General features: G+C 50.0%; 1 protein-coding gene and 1 pseudogene across 1 annotated transcript; both read left to right on the forward strand.

Moving 5' to 3' along the window:
- LOC144123999 (uncharacterized) lies at positions 1-2,032 on the forward strand. Its single transcript, XM_077656685.1, has 2 exons — positions 1-209; positions 1,611-2,032. The coding sequence occupies exons 1-2, from the start codon at positions 167-169 to the stop codon at positions 2,030-2,032; spliced, it is 465 nt and encodes a 154-aa protein (XP_077512811.1). The 5' UTR covers positions 1-166.
- A 9-nt stretch (positions 2,033-2,041) lies between these two features.
- LOC144124000 (protein argonaute-4-like) lies at positions 2,042-15,238 on the forward strand (annotated as a pseudogene).
- Positions 15,239-16,359: the final 1,121 nt, after the last annotated feature.

A 16,359-nucleotide genomic window follows, 5' to 3' on the forward strand; every position in this document is an offset into this window, starting at 1 on the left:
GGCGCGAGGCACGTTCCGCCGAGCTCGGGCCCGAAAGAGCTGCTTCATCGGCCGGCCGGTCGCTGCGACATCGCTGCTCGAGTGCCCTGTCCCCCCCCCGGCCAGCTGTCCAGGAGTCCGCCTTCACGTCGCAAACCGGGCCTCCCTCAAACGCTCCTTGAGGCCAATGGAGTCCACCCCGCGGTCGCAACGACGAAGCTGCGGAACAGGTGAGCGCTTTCCTTGGCCCGCCATTGCCTGTGATAGAGCGCAGCGCTCCGGCGGAGCCTATCGCGGAGGCGCTTTCCATGGCTCGCCGTGCTCTCCGTGGTAGAGCACAGCGCCCCGCCGGGGCCTACCGCGGAGGTCACGGGTCAGCCATCCGAATCGCTGTCTGTAGGGCCACCGCTCTGACTGGGTGGCTTAGGATGACGCCACGACCGCAGACTGTCAACACGCCGCCCGGTCCGTTTGGTACGGCGCGGCGGGCTCTGGGCGTGGCGAAGTCATGATGTCCCGCGCGCGATGCGGCTTTTAGCTTGAGTGGCGATTCGCTTTAGACCGAAGCTGATTAGGTCTTCGGTTTTCGCGATGCCGATGTTCTTCCGCGAGATTTCTTCAGCGGAAATGAAAATTGCAGATGGCGTTTTTTCTTTCGCCACTAATTCTAGGTCGGCTTGCGGGAACGCACTAGGCCTAACCCCTAGGTTTGTGCTACTGGCCTGTCACGCGACGCGTACGCGATTACATCTTGCCTAGAGGCGCGCGATCCTTGTTTGGTCGCGGTGAAGCGACGAGCTTTGCCGTGCACTTTTTCGTTTAAATTCGCGTCTTTGCCGCTGCTCCTGTGCGAGCCCGCTACAATGGGTGTAAAGGGAGTAGCAAGTCCTGTTATTTGCGCTCGAGTGTAGCCGAGGTAGCAGTTATTCCGACGCGTCGGATGGTGTTAATTGACGCATATTGGTTTTTGGATACAGAGCGTCTCGAATCCCCGAGTGGGTTGGTTTACAATGGCTGTGTCGACTAGTCTTGCCTCCTTGCCATACATTAACCACTGCGGGGCGTGTCGCCCGATACTTCCGATCAGGACCCTGCTACCTTGCTCTCAAAGCCATAATTCGTTCGATAGGCTTACCTCATGGATGATCTCAATCATTTTCAACAACCTTCTCTCGCCTTTCCCCGATTTTTATTTGGTTTTCAGAATATAACTCATCTGAAGCCAAAGTGCGCTTTGACCGAATGCAAGATCTAGTGTATTTCCGATGTGTCTCTTCAAGCCCCCAGTGACAGGATTTGAGGGCGTAGGCTCCTTTGTCAAGCCATGCAACCTAGCAATCCGAGCACCCTGCCAGGGCATAGCTTCTACTTATTTTGAGAAACGGCTGGGTAATCATCCTACAGCGGGAGTCGAACCCACCACCTCCAAATCCAAGGCGGGTGCTCTACAGAAGGCGGGATTATCATGGCTTCAGCGACGTAACATATACATAGCCCATTCTTGCAGGTGCGCAATAGTGGATCGCCTGTTAGTGCTCGGAGCTGTTCGTTCATGCCATGTTGGCAAAACTGGTCACGCATCGGTAAGCCTTGTCGATATCGTTGATGCTAACTTCTTCTCTTTGGTCTAGGGCGGCCTACTGGACGCTCGCCGGGCGCCCCATCGGCGCTTTCGTTCGCGCAAGCCCTGCAGCAGCGAGTGGTCAGAGCGGCCCCACCCCAGATTCTCTCCAACACTGCCGTCGGAACAGCCGTCATCACCCGCGCAGAGGGAACCAAAGGCAACGGGGCTCACACTGTGGCGCCCACCGAAGGCGTGCCCACCACCTCGACTTCGCCGACGGCCGCGCCCGTGCAGGCCCGCAATGGTGCCGGCAACACCAAGTCGCAGAATGACGAGCTCAGCTTTCAGGTGAGCGGCGGCTGCTGCTGCGTGCCCCCACGGACGTGTCTGAACCCTGTGGATGGGTGTGGGCGGCAATGCCGTCGTAGCATGCCAGCAGATAGTTTGCCAGACCGCGTACCGCTACCGCGCATGCGCAGTTCGCCCTGAGTTCGCCAGATGGCGCCACATTCTCGTCAACCGCGCGCCTGCCTGGGCACGTTTGCGGCTCTTGATAGTTGCCAGACTGCAAACCATGGCTTGGTGAGCGGTGTTTTCAGTGACCGTGCATGCACCGTACTGCATCGAGGTTCCATAGATTCCATCTCAGGTTGCATAGATTGCGCCGAAGGCGCGTCTCAAAAAAATTTCAAGCGCAGGCGTTACGCTGCGCAGCAAGCGAAAGTGAAACTTTGTTAGCAGCTACCGCTGCCTTTTCACGTGGGTGCATTTCCCATGAGGTTTTCCATTATACGTTTTATGACTAGGCTTCAGAAATGTCACGTGATGCTAACTCTACTAACGCCCCTCAGCGGACAAAGGTAGCGCACAATCCCCTCTCTTCTGATGCAGATTGCTGGTCACTGGCCAAAGTCAAAAGATGAAAAGACGTTTCGGGAGCACTACGGCTCCCTTGTTCACTATGAAGCAATCGGCGCACGGATACGTTCTTTTGTAGAACCCAGTAGCGTTTTTAAGGATTTAGCATAGATAGGATGTAGAGTTACGTCGTTCCTGTTTAATGTGTTAGACGATGTCTGTATGTTAAGGGACTCAAGATTCTGCCGTGCTGATGTGTTCTTTTCTGTTGTCAATATCTTTACTTGATCCCAGTTAAGCTCGTGGCCGGATTCTTGCACGTGCTCGGCGATGGCGTTAGATGCTGCTTTCTTGTTTAGGACGTCGTTCTGGTGCTCTCTCAGGCGTCTCCTGAAGTCCTTTGTTTCACGGATATATATTGATGAGCAATCGGCGCAGTCAGTCTCATACACAACACCTGGAAATCTTTCACGAGGGAGCTTGTCCTTCCCATTCACCAGTTCTATTCGCACCTTGCCAGCGGGGACGTGCGCGATGTTGACGCCATGCTTGCGGAAAATACGAGCAAGCGCTTCGCTAATTCCCGCTACGTATGGGACAGCAGCTCGTTTTTCTTTTGGTTTTTCTGTGCTCTCGCGTCTGTGTCTACCTCCGAAGAACGCGATAGCAAAAAACCAAAAGAAAAACGAGCTGCTGTCCCATATGTAGCGTGAGCGAAGCGCTTGCTCGTATTTTCCGCAAGCATGGCGTCAACATCGCGCACGTCCCCGCTGGCAAGGTGCGAACATAACTGGTGAATGTGAAGGACAAGCTCCCTCGTGAAAGATTTCCAGGTGTTGTACGTGTATGAGATTGACTGCGCCGATTGCTCATCAATATATATCGGTGAAACAAAGGACTTCAGGAGACGCCTGAGAGAGCACCAGAACGACGTCCGAAACCGGAAAGTAGCATCTAACGCCATCGCAGAGCATGTGCAAGAATCCGGCCACGAGATTAGCTGGGATCAAGTAAAGATATTGACAACAGAAACGAACACATCAGCACGGCAGAATCTTGAGTCCCTTATCATATAGACATCGTCTAACACATTAAACAGGAACGACGGAACTCTGCATCCTATCTATGCTAAATCATTAAGAACGCTACTGGGTGCTACAAAAGAACGGATCCGTGCGCCGATTGTTTCATAGTGAACAAGGGAGCCGTAGTGCTCCCGAAACGTCTTTTGATCTTTTGACTTTGGCCAGTGACCAGCAATCTGCATCACCATGATTCCTGATCAGACGGTATGCCGTCAAACCCTCAAACTACATCCCTCTCTTCTGCTTTGCGGCTCCTCTTCGCTTGTCGAATTTGGCTCCTTCTACGCGATGCTAAACCTGAGCACTCCCCGGAATGATCGCGCTACGTATGACATCGGTGCTTGCATGCACCGCTCGCGTTTTTTGGCACCGCGAGGGAAGAGAAAGGAAGAAATGGCGTGAAAGTACGTGACGGCGTCCCACCATTGGGAGGGCCTGATGTCGAGAGTATAGACAGTATTGGAGGTGAGCGGCGTGCTTCAGAAATTAATGGTGGAAATTATTTGAGAGACCTCCACTACGGCACCTCTTTCTGTTTTTCACTCCCACCTTCCTCCCTTCTTTTACGGCGCAGTTCCGGTGTCCCCCGGCACATGCGATTCAGCAATGTGGCTCATCGTAGCGTAAAGATGGGTTGCACAAAAGCTTCATTCACGTGAATAAAGAGGGGACAAGCGCAGTCCCGCCTTCTTTCATGTGAAGGTACCTTTTGGGAAACCCATATTTTCGGGACGTATGAGAGACAATTACTGCGCCATTACCTTTCATCAAAAAACCAATTTTCAATTTTTTCTTCCGAGGTTCGCTTTATTTTCAGCTCCTTGAGGTGGTTCAGATACCACATTGAGAATGATTATACACGTGTTTGCATTCCTTGCTCGGCCCTCGGCGTTGCCTATGCAGCTACTTGACGAACGTCACTTGATGGCATCAACGAAGTACGGAAACTGGAATGTGGTTGTGTAAAAGCACTACGTGCTCGCTTAATGTGCTCGCCGAAATTTTTTTGTGTATTTTTGCTTGCGAATGATTGCGAACTATATGAAACAAGAAAACCCTCTTTGTGAATGTGGCGTCCGCATTTTTTCATGCAGGAAACTCGAAATTTCGCCACAAACGCGTCCCTTTCCACCCTTGCTTGCTCTTAGGAGAGAATACAGTAGGAGACCTGACACGAGTGGTTAGTCAGATTCCTAAAAGAAGGGAATGGGACAGGGAAATTGGTTTCTAAAAGAAGTAGTTGTCCGCCAGCGCACCAGTGAGATCTTACCAACCCTGTCCATGATAGCCTCAGCTGCTTATGCGCCATTAAGTGAAACACACAGACACGCACACAATTAGTTAAAATGAATCACCACGTGAAATTCGCCTACGCCCAGCGCCTAATTTAAAACTGAATATATTCTTCCATGCAGTTTCAGTTTCGCTTTCAGCAGTCGAAAGACTGTTGCGATGGCACAAGTGAGCACCAGGTCTTGTGAAGCATACAAAAACTTATATATAGCTCTTTGTTCATTTGCTGAAATCTTGACTTCTGCAACAGTTCAGTGTAAGTTTCAGTTAATTAAAACGACAAAGCAGAGTCATATTGCAGTTTTTATGTGCAGATCAAAGGCACAGGGCCAAAAATTTGGCGCCTTCACTCCTTCAAAGAATACTTGGTCCTCTCGCTGGCGTGTGTTAGAGTGCTTCGAGTGACGCTGCAAACTTGAGGTTGCCTACTGCTGTCACTTTTCCCCGCAGGAATCTCTGAAATATGAATTTTTCGCATTTCTCTCGTAATTCGCGGCATTTTACTAGTTAAAGGTAAGAAGGCGTACTGCTATCGATTAAGAGCTCACTGGAGTGGGTTCCGTGCTAGTAGTCCACAGGCGAAAAAGTATCACCGAAACAAAATCGCGAGTTCTCATCCGCAGCGTAGAGACGTGAAAATCTGACCAATGCATTCCATTCGCTCTCCTTACTTTACCGAGATCATTTTGAGCACTCCATATCAACAGCGTGACGCGCAACTCAGATCGTCAGTGTGGAGGAGTTGACTTTTGACTTTTATCGATTAACCGATGTATGGAGGAGTTTACTTTTAGACAGCTAACGCAGAGGTCAGGCGTAGTTTACGCGCGGAATTCGTGCGTAATTCAACCGCATAACCGACAATTCTGGACAAAGATCTGCAGATCTGTCGTCGGCAGGCTTGCATGTTTTCATTTATGTTATTGCTACCGTCAAAAGCGTTCCCCATTGTTTTTCTATGGCAGTCTGAACAGCTTGATGCCAGCTAGTAAAAAAAAATCGGACTATGACCATTACCTTCAATATTTCCATAAGAGTATTTAAAATTTTCAAATTTTGTCCAAGAATGTTGGACACGAATTGTGCGCTGTGGGAATTTAAACCTTAGCCGCGGACTGCCCCGGCGCGCTCTGCAGGAAATCGAGTGGACCTTGCCGTCTCACTTCCCGCGCCGGCCTGCTCAAGGCAAACTGGGCCGGCCGATCCAGTTGACCGCCAACCACTTCAGCGTTGAGATCCCTTCCGGTAACGTTTTCCACTACGACGTGGAGATCTGCTCAGAGTCGCGCAAGGAGACCAACAAAGTGCCCGAGAAGCGCAAGTACCGCTGCATCAGCACCAAGATCAACCGCCTGGTCATCGAGTTGCTCGTCAAGAAGTACCGGGTCGACCTGAGTGGCTGCATGCCCGCCTTCGACGGACGCAAGAACTTGTACACGCTCCGTGGGCTCAATTTCCGCGAGCGCACCTTCACGGTCGACTTCGAGGAGGACAAGCGGATTCAGAAGTTCATCGTGAAGATCCAGTACGCGGCCACCGTGAATCTGGACGCGCTACACGCGGTCTTCGACAGACGCGTCAGCCACGTTCCCCAGGAGGTCCTCCAAGCCGTGGACATCGTGCTGCGGCACGGACCGTCGATCAAACTCATGCCCGTCGGGTGGTCCTTCTTCAAGCCGCCGGCCCCAGGCGAATACAACACCCTTGGAGGTGGCCGCGAAGTCTGGTTCGGCTACTACACTAGCGTTCGGCCCGCTCAGTGGAAGCCCATGCTCAACGCCGACATTTCGGCCACCGCCTTCTACGAGCCTCTACCCGTGACCGACTTCATGTGCAAACTGTTCAGCGATTGCCGGCGCGAGATGTCGGCCGGAGACTTCAAGAACCTGCGCGACTTCCAGAACGTTCGTCTCAACAAGGAGCTCAAGGGTTTGCGCGTCAAGGTCACCCACCTTCCATACCCTCGCAAGTACAAGGTGGTTCGCGTCACCAAGGAACCAGCCAAGAAGATCTACTTCAAAATGGAAGACGGCACCCGTCGCTCGGTGGCCGACTACTTCCAAAACCGTTACGACCGTCTCAAGTACCCGAACCTGCCCTGCATCGAGACCGGCAGCGCAAACCACCCGGCCTACTCCCGCTGGAGGTCTGCGTGATCGTCGAAGGGCAGCACTGCAAGAAGAAACTGGACGAGAAGCAGACATCCGAGATGATCAAGCGTACGGCCCAGCCACCGGCCAAGCGCTTCAACGAGATCCGCCAGTCGGTGCGGGATCTGGTCAGCAGCAGCGACCAGTGCCTGCGCGAGTTCGGCATCAAAATCAGCACCGAGCCGACGCAGCTCAAGGGCAGGGTGCTCGATCCGCCGTCGCTGGTGTTCGAGAACAACTACATCGTCAAGCCCCGCGAGGGCACCTGGGAACTGCGGGGCCGTCACTTCTACAAGTCGGCCACGCTGACCCGCTGGACGCTGCTCAACCTGAACCAGTTCGCGCAGCGAGACAGCCTCGACAACTTCGTCAAGATGCTCATCCGGGTCGGCCAAGAACTGGGCATGAGCATCGAGAAGCCGCTGGACGTCACCACGACTGATGCGAACCGCAAGCCCGTGCGGAACATCCTGCTCGAGGAGCAGCGCAAGACCGCCAACCTCGAGATGGTCATCATCGTGCTCGCCAAGAACACGAGCTACGCCGATATCAAGCGGGTAGCCGAGACCGAGATCGGGCTGCGCACGCAGTGCGTAATGGACAACAACGTGATCAAGAAGTGCAACGCCGCGCTCCTCACCAACCTCTGCCAGAAGATCAACGCCAAGCTGGGCGGCATCAACAACAGCCTGCTGCCCAAGGAGAAGCCGAAAATCTTCCAGAAGCCGGTTATCATCATCGGCGCGGACGTGACTCACCCGGCGCCTGGGGACAAGCTGAGGCCGTCCATCGCGGCGTGCGTTGGTAGCTTGGACTCTATTCCGTACAAGTTCCACGCCTCCGTTCGCGTCCAGGCGGCAGACTCCGCTGCCACTTCGCGCCTGGAGATCATCAAGGACCTCAAGGACATGATGAAAGACACGCTGAAGGCATTTTATCATGCTACCAGGCACAAGCCGGAGCGCATTATCTTCTACCGGGACGGAGTGAGCGAGGGGCAGTTCATGGAGGTCCGCAACCGCGAGGTAAGTTTCGAATGCGAAATGATTTATCCCCGCATCTTTTTGTGGGTTGGTTATGATTGAAAGGGGCAGCATCATATTTTCTCGCGGATTCTACATCGAACATCATCGACCGCGGTAACTGGCGGGTCTCAATGTAGATAAAAATGCACCACACCACAGCGCTGGACATCACAGCGCTGGTGCTCATCGTACCCGTCTTGCACTGTTGCATTTTTAGCTGTCATGAATTACCTGCAAGCCCGATCAGAGAAGCTTCCAAGTTACTGTGGAATGTACCAGTTTTCTATATACTACACGAATTTACTCACAGCGCCATAACCTTCTCTAACTTTGTTCGAAAGACGACGATTCGTAGCTGTTTGACTGCGCACGAAATGGTGTTGTCCTGCCCATCCCTTGTGTCAAGCTCCAGAAGCAGTGTTTAATCCATTAGGCGACCAGTTCAGGGCTACAACTTGGCCGTGATCTTGTTTCCAGGTGAGCGCCATCCGACTGGCGTGCCAGGAGCTTTCCCCGAACGAGACGTACGAGCCGGCGCTGACATTCATCGTGGTCCAGAAGCGTCACCACACGCGTTTCATGCCCGCCAATGACCGGGACGGGGTTGGCAAGTGCCGCAACGTGCCGCCCGGCACCACCGTAGACTCTGTGGTCACGCACCCGCTCGACTTCGACTTCTACCTCTGCAGACATTTCGGCATTCAGGTGCACAGTAATGGAATGCCGTCTGGGGCCCAGTAGTCGGTACTTTGGTCGCAGAAACTCTCTAATGACGCAGAAGCGAACTGAACGTGCTCCGAACTTTTCAGTGCAACATTAAGAAGGCCACTATAGAGGCAGTGACAGGGAGTTTGGGCGCTTCTTACACATTATAAAGCACAGGATGACTGTTAGGTGTGGGCCCGAATAGCAACTGCGCATGGCCTACTTTGATATTTCATTGTGCAACAGCCAGTAAAGGGTTCCCGCAAAATGGGATCTGTTTGGTTTATGGAGGTTTAACGTCCCAAAGCAACTCAGACTATGAGAGACGCCGTAGTCAAGGTCTCCGAAAATTTCGACCACTTGGGCTCTTTAACGTGCACTGAGATTGCGCAGTACACGAGCTTCTCGAATTTCGCCTCCATCGACGAAATTCGTCCGCCACAGCCGGGACCAGGATGTGTTCCAAAACGGGGACCACAGGATAGTAACAAAATTTTAAGGCACCCAAATTCATCATCATCATGAATATTATCAGCCTAACTATGCCCAGCGCAGGGAAAAGGCCTCTCCTATGTCTCTACAGTTACCCTGTCCTTTGACAGCTGCGGCCACCGTATCCTGGCCAACTTGCCAATCTCATCCGCCCACCTAGCTTTCTGCCGCCCCTTGCTACGCCTCCCTTTTCTTGGAATCAACTCCGTAGCCCTTAAGGACCAGCGGTTGTCTTCCAATTCGCATTACATACCCAGCCCAAGCCCATCTCTTCCTCTTGATTCCTAAGTTAAGACTGCCTAAGTGTTGGCGGGGATGTGACGCGAGGTCTGTCGTCTACAACCAGGAGATCATGCTGCGATTCCGTGGGTTGAACCGGCCCCGTTGTGTCTGTGGTGCAGGGCACGAGCAGGCCGTCGCACTACTACGTTTTGTGGGACGACTCGAGCTTTACGGCGGACGACGTGCAGAATCTGAGCTACTACTTCTGCCACACATACGCCCGCTGCGCGCGCAGCGTTAGCATCCCGGCGCCCGTTTACTATGCTCATCTGGCCGCGTACCGGGCCAAGAACCACGTGATGAGCAAGGTGGACGTGTCAAGCTCGAGCAGCGACTCGTCTGGGGGCAGCGCCGACTCCGTCTCAACCAGTCAGTATGTGGAGGCTGTCAAGGTGCTCGAGTCCCTCAAGACCGCCATGTACTTCGTGTGAGGACCAACACTGCTGGGTGAGCGATGTTCAGTACACTGAGCTGTCATGACGTCATTGTACCATACTAAAGTATGGCATGGTGGGTGTGTTGCGTACCAAAGCGGCTCATGGGATATGGGGTATTGTTGTGAAGGGCTCCGCATTGGGCTTGAACACCTGCTGGTTCCATAGCGTGCACTGCGATCGCATGGCACACGGCGGTCTTCCCATAGCCACTGTGCCACCACGGCGGGTCAGTTATAGGAGCTATGTAGGCTATGTGCATAAGAGCAAACGTCTCGCCATGAGGGCTCATTGACAAAAAACTGCGCTATACAGTGCCGCTAAGGAACTTGTCTCTGGCAAAAAAAAACGCGGAACCTAAGGCATGGACAGGCTGCTTGCCCAAAGTTAATGCCATCAAAGCTCCTCCATATCCCTAGCATTCTGGCCCATGCGCCTCAAAAAACCGGTCGCGCCATTTCGCGACAGCCGGCGGCGCGTACCTCAATGGCGATGAAAAAATAAAAATTAATACCTCGTCGCGCATAAAAGTTGGAAAATAGCTGTCTCGCCAAGATGTTAAATACTTCTTAAAGTTTCTTTTAGTAGAGTTTCATCATTATAGCTTACATGCTGCGTTTACCATGCGCAATAATCTACGATAGCATGGAGTCTATGACGATGTCCTGAAAAGTACCCCACTTCACTTTATCGTTCACCACAGTTCTAATTTAAAATATATCGACAAGCTCTTTGGAGCTTCAGGAAGCGTAATGTCCTACCTTGAAATAAGTATAAAGTATTTTACATTTGAATGAAGCAAAAGATTTCCTACGCTGTTTCTCTATTTGTCATGCAACCTTAGCATTGGCAAGAAACGTGTGGCGCCCTCTCTTGGTGTGTTGGCAAGGCGCACGTCACCGCTGCAGTGTCCCTGCTTTGGTAGTTTGCTTTGGGAGGTTGAGCCGTGCTGTACGCATGCGCACTTTCAAAAGTACCCCCATCGGAGTGAGGCTATGACCATGGGCTGCTACATAAAATGCTACAAGAAAGCGCGTGCCTTCTATGAGGTATACAGAGAAAATTATAAGGAGAATCTTTTGCTTGACAGGTACATTTTTTATTAAGCACGTACAGTGACCACACGGGCATAGGTGATAGTGGAATTGCGTGCGCATTAACAGTGCAAAGCAATGAAACTTCAAGGTACTTTGTTCAAGCAGTGAAATGCGTAATTCCCAGACGCTAATACTTAGAGCTCACTCACCGCTACTTGTATATGGGTCTTGCATTGTGCGTTGAAAATATTAAAATAGTGAATTAATGACTACTTTTTAACAATTATATTATTAGGCTCAATAGCAGATAGCTCTTCGAAAGTTTTGTCGATGTGGTGAAAGAGCAGCACGGATGCGTTGAAGTGAATGTCGTAAGTGAGAGGCGGCAAACCTGATGCTGCGTTTTATGGCAGTAGGTGATTTGTCCAATGTAACAATTAGTATTGTGGTAGTTCGCAACATTTTTTTCTAGGTTGGTAAAGTGCATCTCGTGATTCGATCGTTCGCCGTCGATAAGGGCTTTGCCACTGCTGTAATCGATGCTAGTTTCGGCAATTATGTAAACCGCTAACGAACACTTCATAGAATGGCATGCTGGGAACTATTCTGAAGAGTGTGCCATCTGTTCGGGATGCAAGTAAATACTCCGTTACCCAGAGGAGCCATCAAGAGTAAAACGTGAACTATATGTTCTTGATTATAATTTAAATTTGGTGAAGAATGAACGGAAGTTATTGTCGGATCACACTAGGTTTCAATGCTTATACTGCGTTTCTCCAGCGGGGCGGCTGGGCGCTCCATCCAGACTGCTTGTGCAATGTGGCGGTCACATCATTAATTAGCTGACAGGGCGTTACGTGCGTGCGGCCCTGAATATGCAGTGAATTTACCGTGTTGTGAATGTGTGTAATAGCACCTATAGGCACTCTCGGACGAGTGGCGCGAACATATATTTTTTTGCGTATGAGGTGCAAACCAACCCCGTCTTTTTTTTTTTTTTTTGCTGTCGCTCTCCTGTGTACTCCTCGGTATCCTCTCTCTTTGCCTTTAATTCTGCGGGTTGCAGTTCCGGTACTTGAGAGATTAGATAGAAATCGCCGGGCCAGCAACATTTTTAGCTTTCTTTTTGTATTTTCGTCGGTTGTTGCCTCTTAAGCGATTGGCAAACTACTAATTCTTCGACGTGTGGCTACAGGGGAGTTGCACAGACCGCGGGTGTAAGAAGAGGGTGCCGTTTTCAGGGGACGATTAACATCCTCCCGCGACTTTTAAATTTGCCTTGATTAGTTTCCACAGCCTACGACAGCAAGCACTCGAACAGGGTATTTTCCATACCAAGCCTTAGGCCTTTTTTGTAGGATGACTATCTTTGAAGGGGCAGAGGAGGCGTCCGATAATGGTGGCCGTCTTGTGTGTAGTTTGCATCCCTTCCTTTCTGAGCATACTGGCCAAGGTTTCACTGACACCTTTTGCGTACGAACTGCATGCGCGTTTTTGCCACTGGCGTGTCCTTAGCGTAAGCATATAGAGTTGTTTGCGTTGCTTTCTTTTCGGTTTTGGATGATATATCGAGTAAAGAATCTTGGGTGTCCATATCTTAGAAATGTTTTCTTTTGTTAATAGTGCAGTGTTTTCTTCAACACTAGGTTAGGTGAAAGACCATTTTCCCAGCACTTCAACTAAAAAAAACCAGGCGCCAGGCTTTGAGCAATCTTGTGCCCATTGGAAACCAGTGGGTACACGGCGGCACTGGGGAACGAATCACACACCCTCCTCGAGCAGCATGCTTAAAGCGATAAGTCATTGCTGTTGTCGCGGATTTTAAAACAAATAAGCAAGAATTGGGAATCGTCCCAACCAAAACTTGCTTGAATTTCACCCTACCCTTCAGACACAATTTTTTGGCAGTGTTTCTCCCACAAAGGCTACGAGAACAAGACCCACTGCTCGCAGCATTAAAACCGATGAAGAGAAAGGGGGGGGGGGGGACAGTAACATGAAGGGCCAAAGATGTGAGCAGATGCATAGGTAGGAAAAAAAAATTTTTTTCAGGAGCTACACTGGCAGCCGGTTGCAGGGTGGTAAGGGGGAGGAAGAAAAGGACAGTGGAGAGGGGTCTCCTGCTGTGCCTTTGCCTGACTTTCTTTTTTTTCCTCCTTTTACTTTTCCGCGAATCGCGGAGCGCAGACTGTGGTTGCTTGTTGAATGAAAACTAAACATTTCGGCAGATTTCCTGTTTGGTTGGGTTTAAATACTTATATAAACTGCTAGCCTCCAACGAAAAACTTTACATTTAACCCAGCGTTTCGAAGCCGACTCTGCTCCTTCATCAGGGGTGACTGATGGCAGTAGCTAGCGTCTTTAAGTATGGAGGGGAGGAGGGGGTCAAAGGAACGAAAGCTGTGATGCGAAAGGCGTGGGGGAGTGAGGAAGGGGGTTCAGGCAACACCCTCTTGAGTTCTTTAGAGGGTGTTGCCAGTATCCCCCTCCACCCCCTCCCCTTCATAGCAACAACCACCACCGTCTCTCTTTCAAACGAGGGAGGAAGAATGTAAGAAAAGGAGGAGGAGGAGCTCAACTTATGCGGCACCGTGGTGGTGGCTTTGTGAACTAGCGGCGCATGAACCAGAATCCTGGCCATATGATAATTATGCGATGTTTCGACGGAATTTCGAAAATTCCTGGAAGTAAGGTGACGCGTCTTTGGAGAGGCGTTGCAATCCCTGCGGCGGCCCTTTTCGAATAGTCTACGCTATTTTACCGCGGTAGCAATTACTTTAGCTTCGTACTTCTCCAAAACGACGGCCACGTAGCTGGTTTCCACTTAGTTTTCTCGCTGCGCAATAGCGCAGATGGTTCGATTTGATTGCCGTAGAGATTGTAGCGCCTCGCCAGCTGACGTTGCATTTGCACTGTACTTCCCAGGCACATCATGTGCTCTTGCGGTTTAGCTGGAAGCATTCGTCACTCTGCAGGGCATCCCCTCTTGCCCTTGGCTAGGAACTCGCCGTTGGCAGCAACCACCGGACTTTACTAAGAAATTTTTATTAGCTAGACAATTGATTTTGAGACTGATTCTCGCGGCTGAGTTCTCTCTGGTTAACATCTAGTATAACGACATCTTAAGGTATAAAAATTCCTGCATTTATTGCCCTCAGGTAAATCATGGTTGAGACATTCACTTAAACAATTCCGTAAACAACATCAAGTAATGGTCACGGAACGAAATTTTATTGGGTTTTATAGTCGCGTAGAATACTGTAAACAAATTTCCGCGAGTTTTTATTTTTCTTAAAAATTAGGCCAAAATGTCGACTTGAAATTGTCTTCAAAAAAGCGCATTGTTCCTACCTTCGGTTCCTGCCTTCGTAGGAAACACATTGAACGCCCTTGCAGTTGAGCGTTACTCTGATTTTATTTCCGAAATACCTGGCCTGGGTTATGTAGGAAAGTCTTTCCACCCCTTCAATTCACGGTAAATTTCAGCGAGCCTTGCAACGTGTATGAGCTTCATCCATTTTGCTGTAAGGTCCAGCATTACGCTCACTAGAGTATGCCCTGCTACAATGCTTGTGTGGGCGCATAATACAAGCATATGAAACACTCTCGTGGAATAGGTGAGGGCCTGCCTCTTGCGCTTGGTGAAAGCTCGTGAATATTAACGCGATATAGTTAAAATCAGGCCCCTTTCTCCAGAAAATCTGGTATTTGCGTTGTCGGCGTCGGCGCCATAACAGAAAAAACTCACGGGCATGGCTCTGGCAGGTGGTCTCGAGAGAGCAATGGGTTGGAGGCTGGTGGGCCACCTAGGTGACGGTAAGGGGTACGCTATCGCGTCATACCTTTAAGGCGGATATTGTGTCCCTCCAATTTTTCTTAGCGGTGAATGAATAAAATCCGCGAGTATTGAAACATGTAACATCTTTCCTGGGCTCATTTGATCATGTACAGATCACGAGAATGTCTTTCGACGTAGTTGTGTGCAGCATTCGTGTGCATGTCTTATGTTATTCGTATGTTCGCACTAATGTTTTGTGACCGCTTTAGTTGGCGATGCTCCCTGCGCGGGAAGCTGTGTTGTCAGCGTGCAAGCTGGCAATTTGAATCAGTGGCATAACTCTATGCTTGCATGTTTTTTTTTTCAGGTCTTCAGCAGCAGGGCTGACTGGCCGCACCCTTTCTTTTTTTGTGTGTGTGTGCAGTGACATTCAAGAATACTTGATGCTCTTTTAAGACCAAAATACCGCTACTGCATTCCTCGCTCCTCAACCCGGTACGGAAAGCGCACACGCCATTACTATGTACCTGCCTGTTTCAATAGCTTGCCACCTACCGTACTCCGCATGACAACTAAATTCACCCTGAAAAAAACTTTGCGGTATGTCTCCGCGCTGCTTCCTGCCCCGTAGTTATTTCATCTATTTAGTGTATTAATTTAAATTACTGTAATCTCTCTTGATGTTGTAATAGTTATATATTTGTTTCACTATGTTTGGTGACCTTTTTCTTTTTTGCAAAGTTCATTGCAACGTCTCTATTTTCCTTTGTTTTGCCAACGTTCGCTGTCTGCCAGGCGCTGCCACTCAAGCCCTTTGAGGCTTTGGTAGGCCTGATTTATGTTGTCTGGCAATTGACATGAATAAAAGTTCTATCTATCTATCTTTGTTGTTTTTGTTTGAACTTTCAAATAAAGTGACATCTGCTTGTTGCATCACTGCGTTGTTTTATTCTCAAATTAATGACAGTAAATGAAATGACTCCAGTTCGGGTGAGCGATAGGGACAGGGAGTAACAGTATGTAAATAATGGAGTAATAATTCAGCATCCTCTGTAGCCATATGGCTGCTCTTGTGTGGATGCTAATAGGCAAATTGCCTAGACAGCTGCTACGCCATTTCCTTTCCTCAAAACCAACCTTACTACACCGTTCATACAAACTCCGTTCTCTTCCCCCCAACCTACCCTGCTGTCCTGGTCTAGGTTAGCTCTGAACAGCGGATGTTTCTTCATAAACAGCGGGGTTCCATGGTTTCATTACTTTTTAGCCGGAAGGATGCGCTTGGGTGGATACTAATGTGCGTATAAACCTTCAAAACCTTACTCCACCTTTGGGAATTGGGCCTGCAACTATGTACAACCTCTGTCAAGACTGTTGCTTTTCAGCAGTTTACAAAGGTCTGTTGTAGCACAAGTCCCTATACAAAAAAGTCCTATGGGCGTCTATGGAAAAAGCTATGTCCGTCTATGGCCTTTTATGAACGACTATAAGCACCTACAGAGGGGCTTATTGCTAGCTGTTGAAAAATCTATGCCACTAAAGCTATAGCTTTGGAACCATACAACTGTCTTCAGCTCTCTATAGAAAAATATATCAGCCTGTATATACAGCTATAGATAGAAATAGAAAAGGATTAGAGCTATTTGGGCCAAATGTCTATAGCCGGCCATAGGACAT

The sequence above is a fragment of the Amblyomma americanum genome, chromosome 3 (genome assembly GCF_052857255.1).
Source record: "Amblyomma americanum isolate KBUSLIRL-KWMA chromosome 3, ASM5285725v1, whole genome shotgun sequence".
NCBI classification, from domain to species: domain Eukaryota; kingdom Metazoa; phylum Arthropoda; class Arachnida; order Ixodida; family Ixodidae; genus Amblyomma; species Amblyomma americanum.

Excerpts from the sequence above, each read along its gene's own strand:
- LOC144123999 (XM_077656685.1), top strand. The coding sequence starts at position 167 with ATGGAGTCCACCCCGCGGTCGCAACGACGAAGCTGCGGAACAG. Across the intron at positions 210-1,610 it reads ACGACGAAGCTGCGGAACAG|GGCGGCCTACTGGACGCTCG; the intron begins GTGAGCGCTTTC and ends TCTTTGGTCTAG.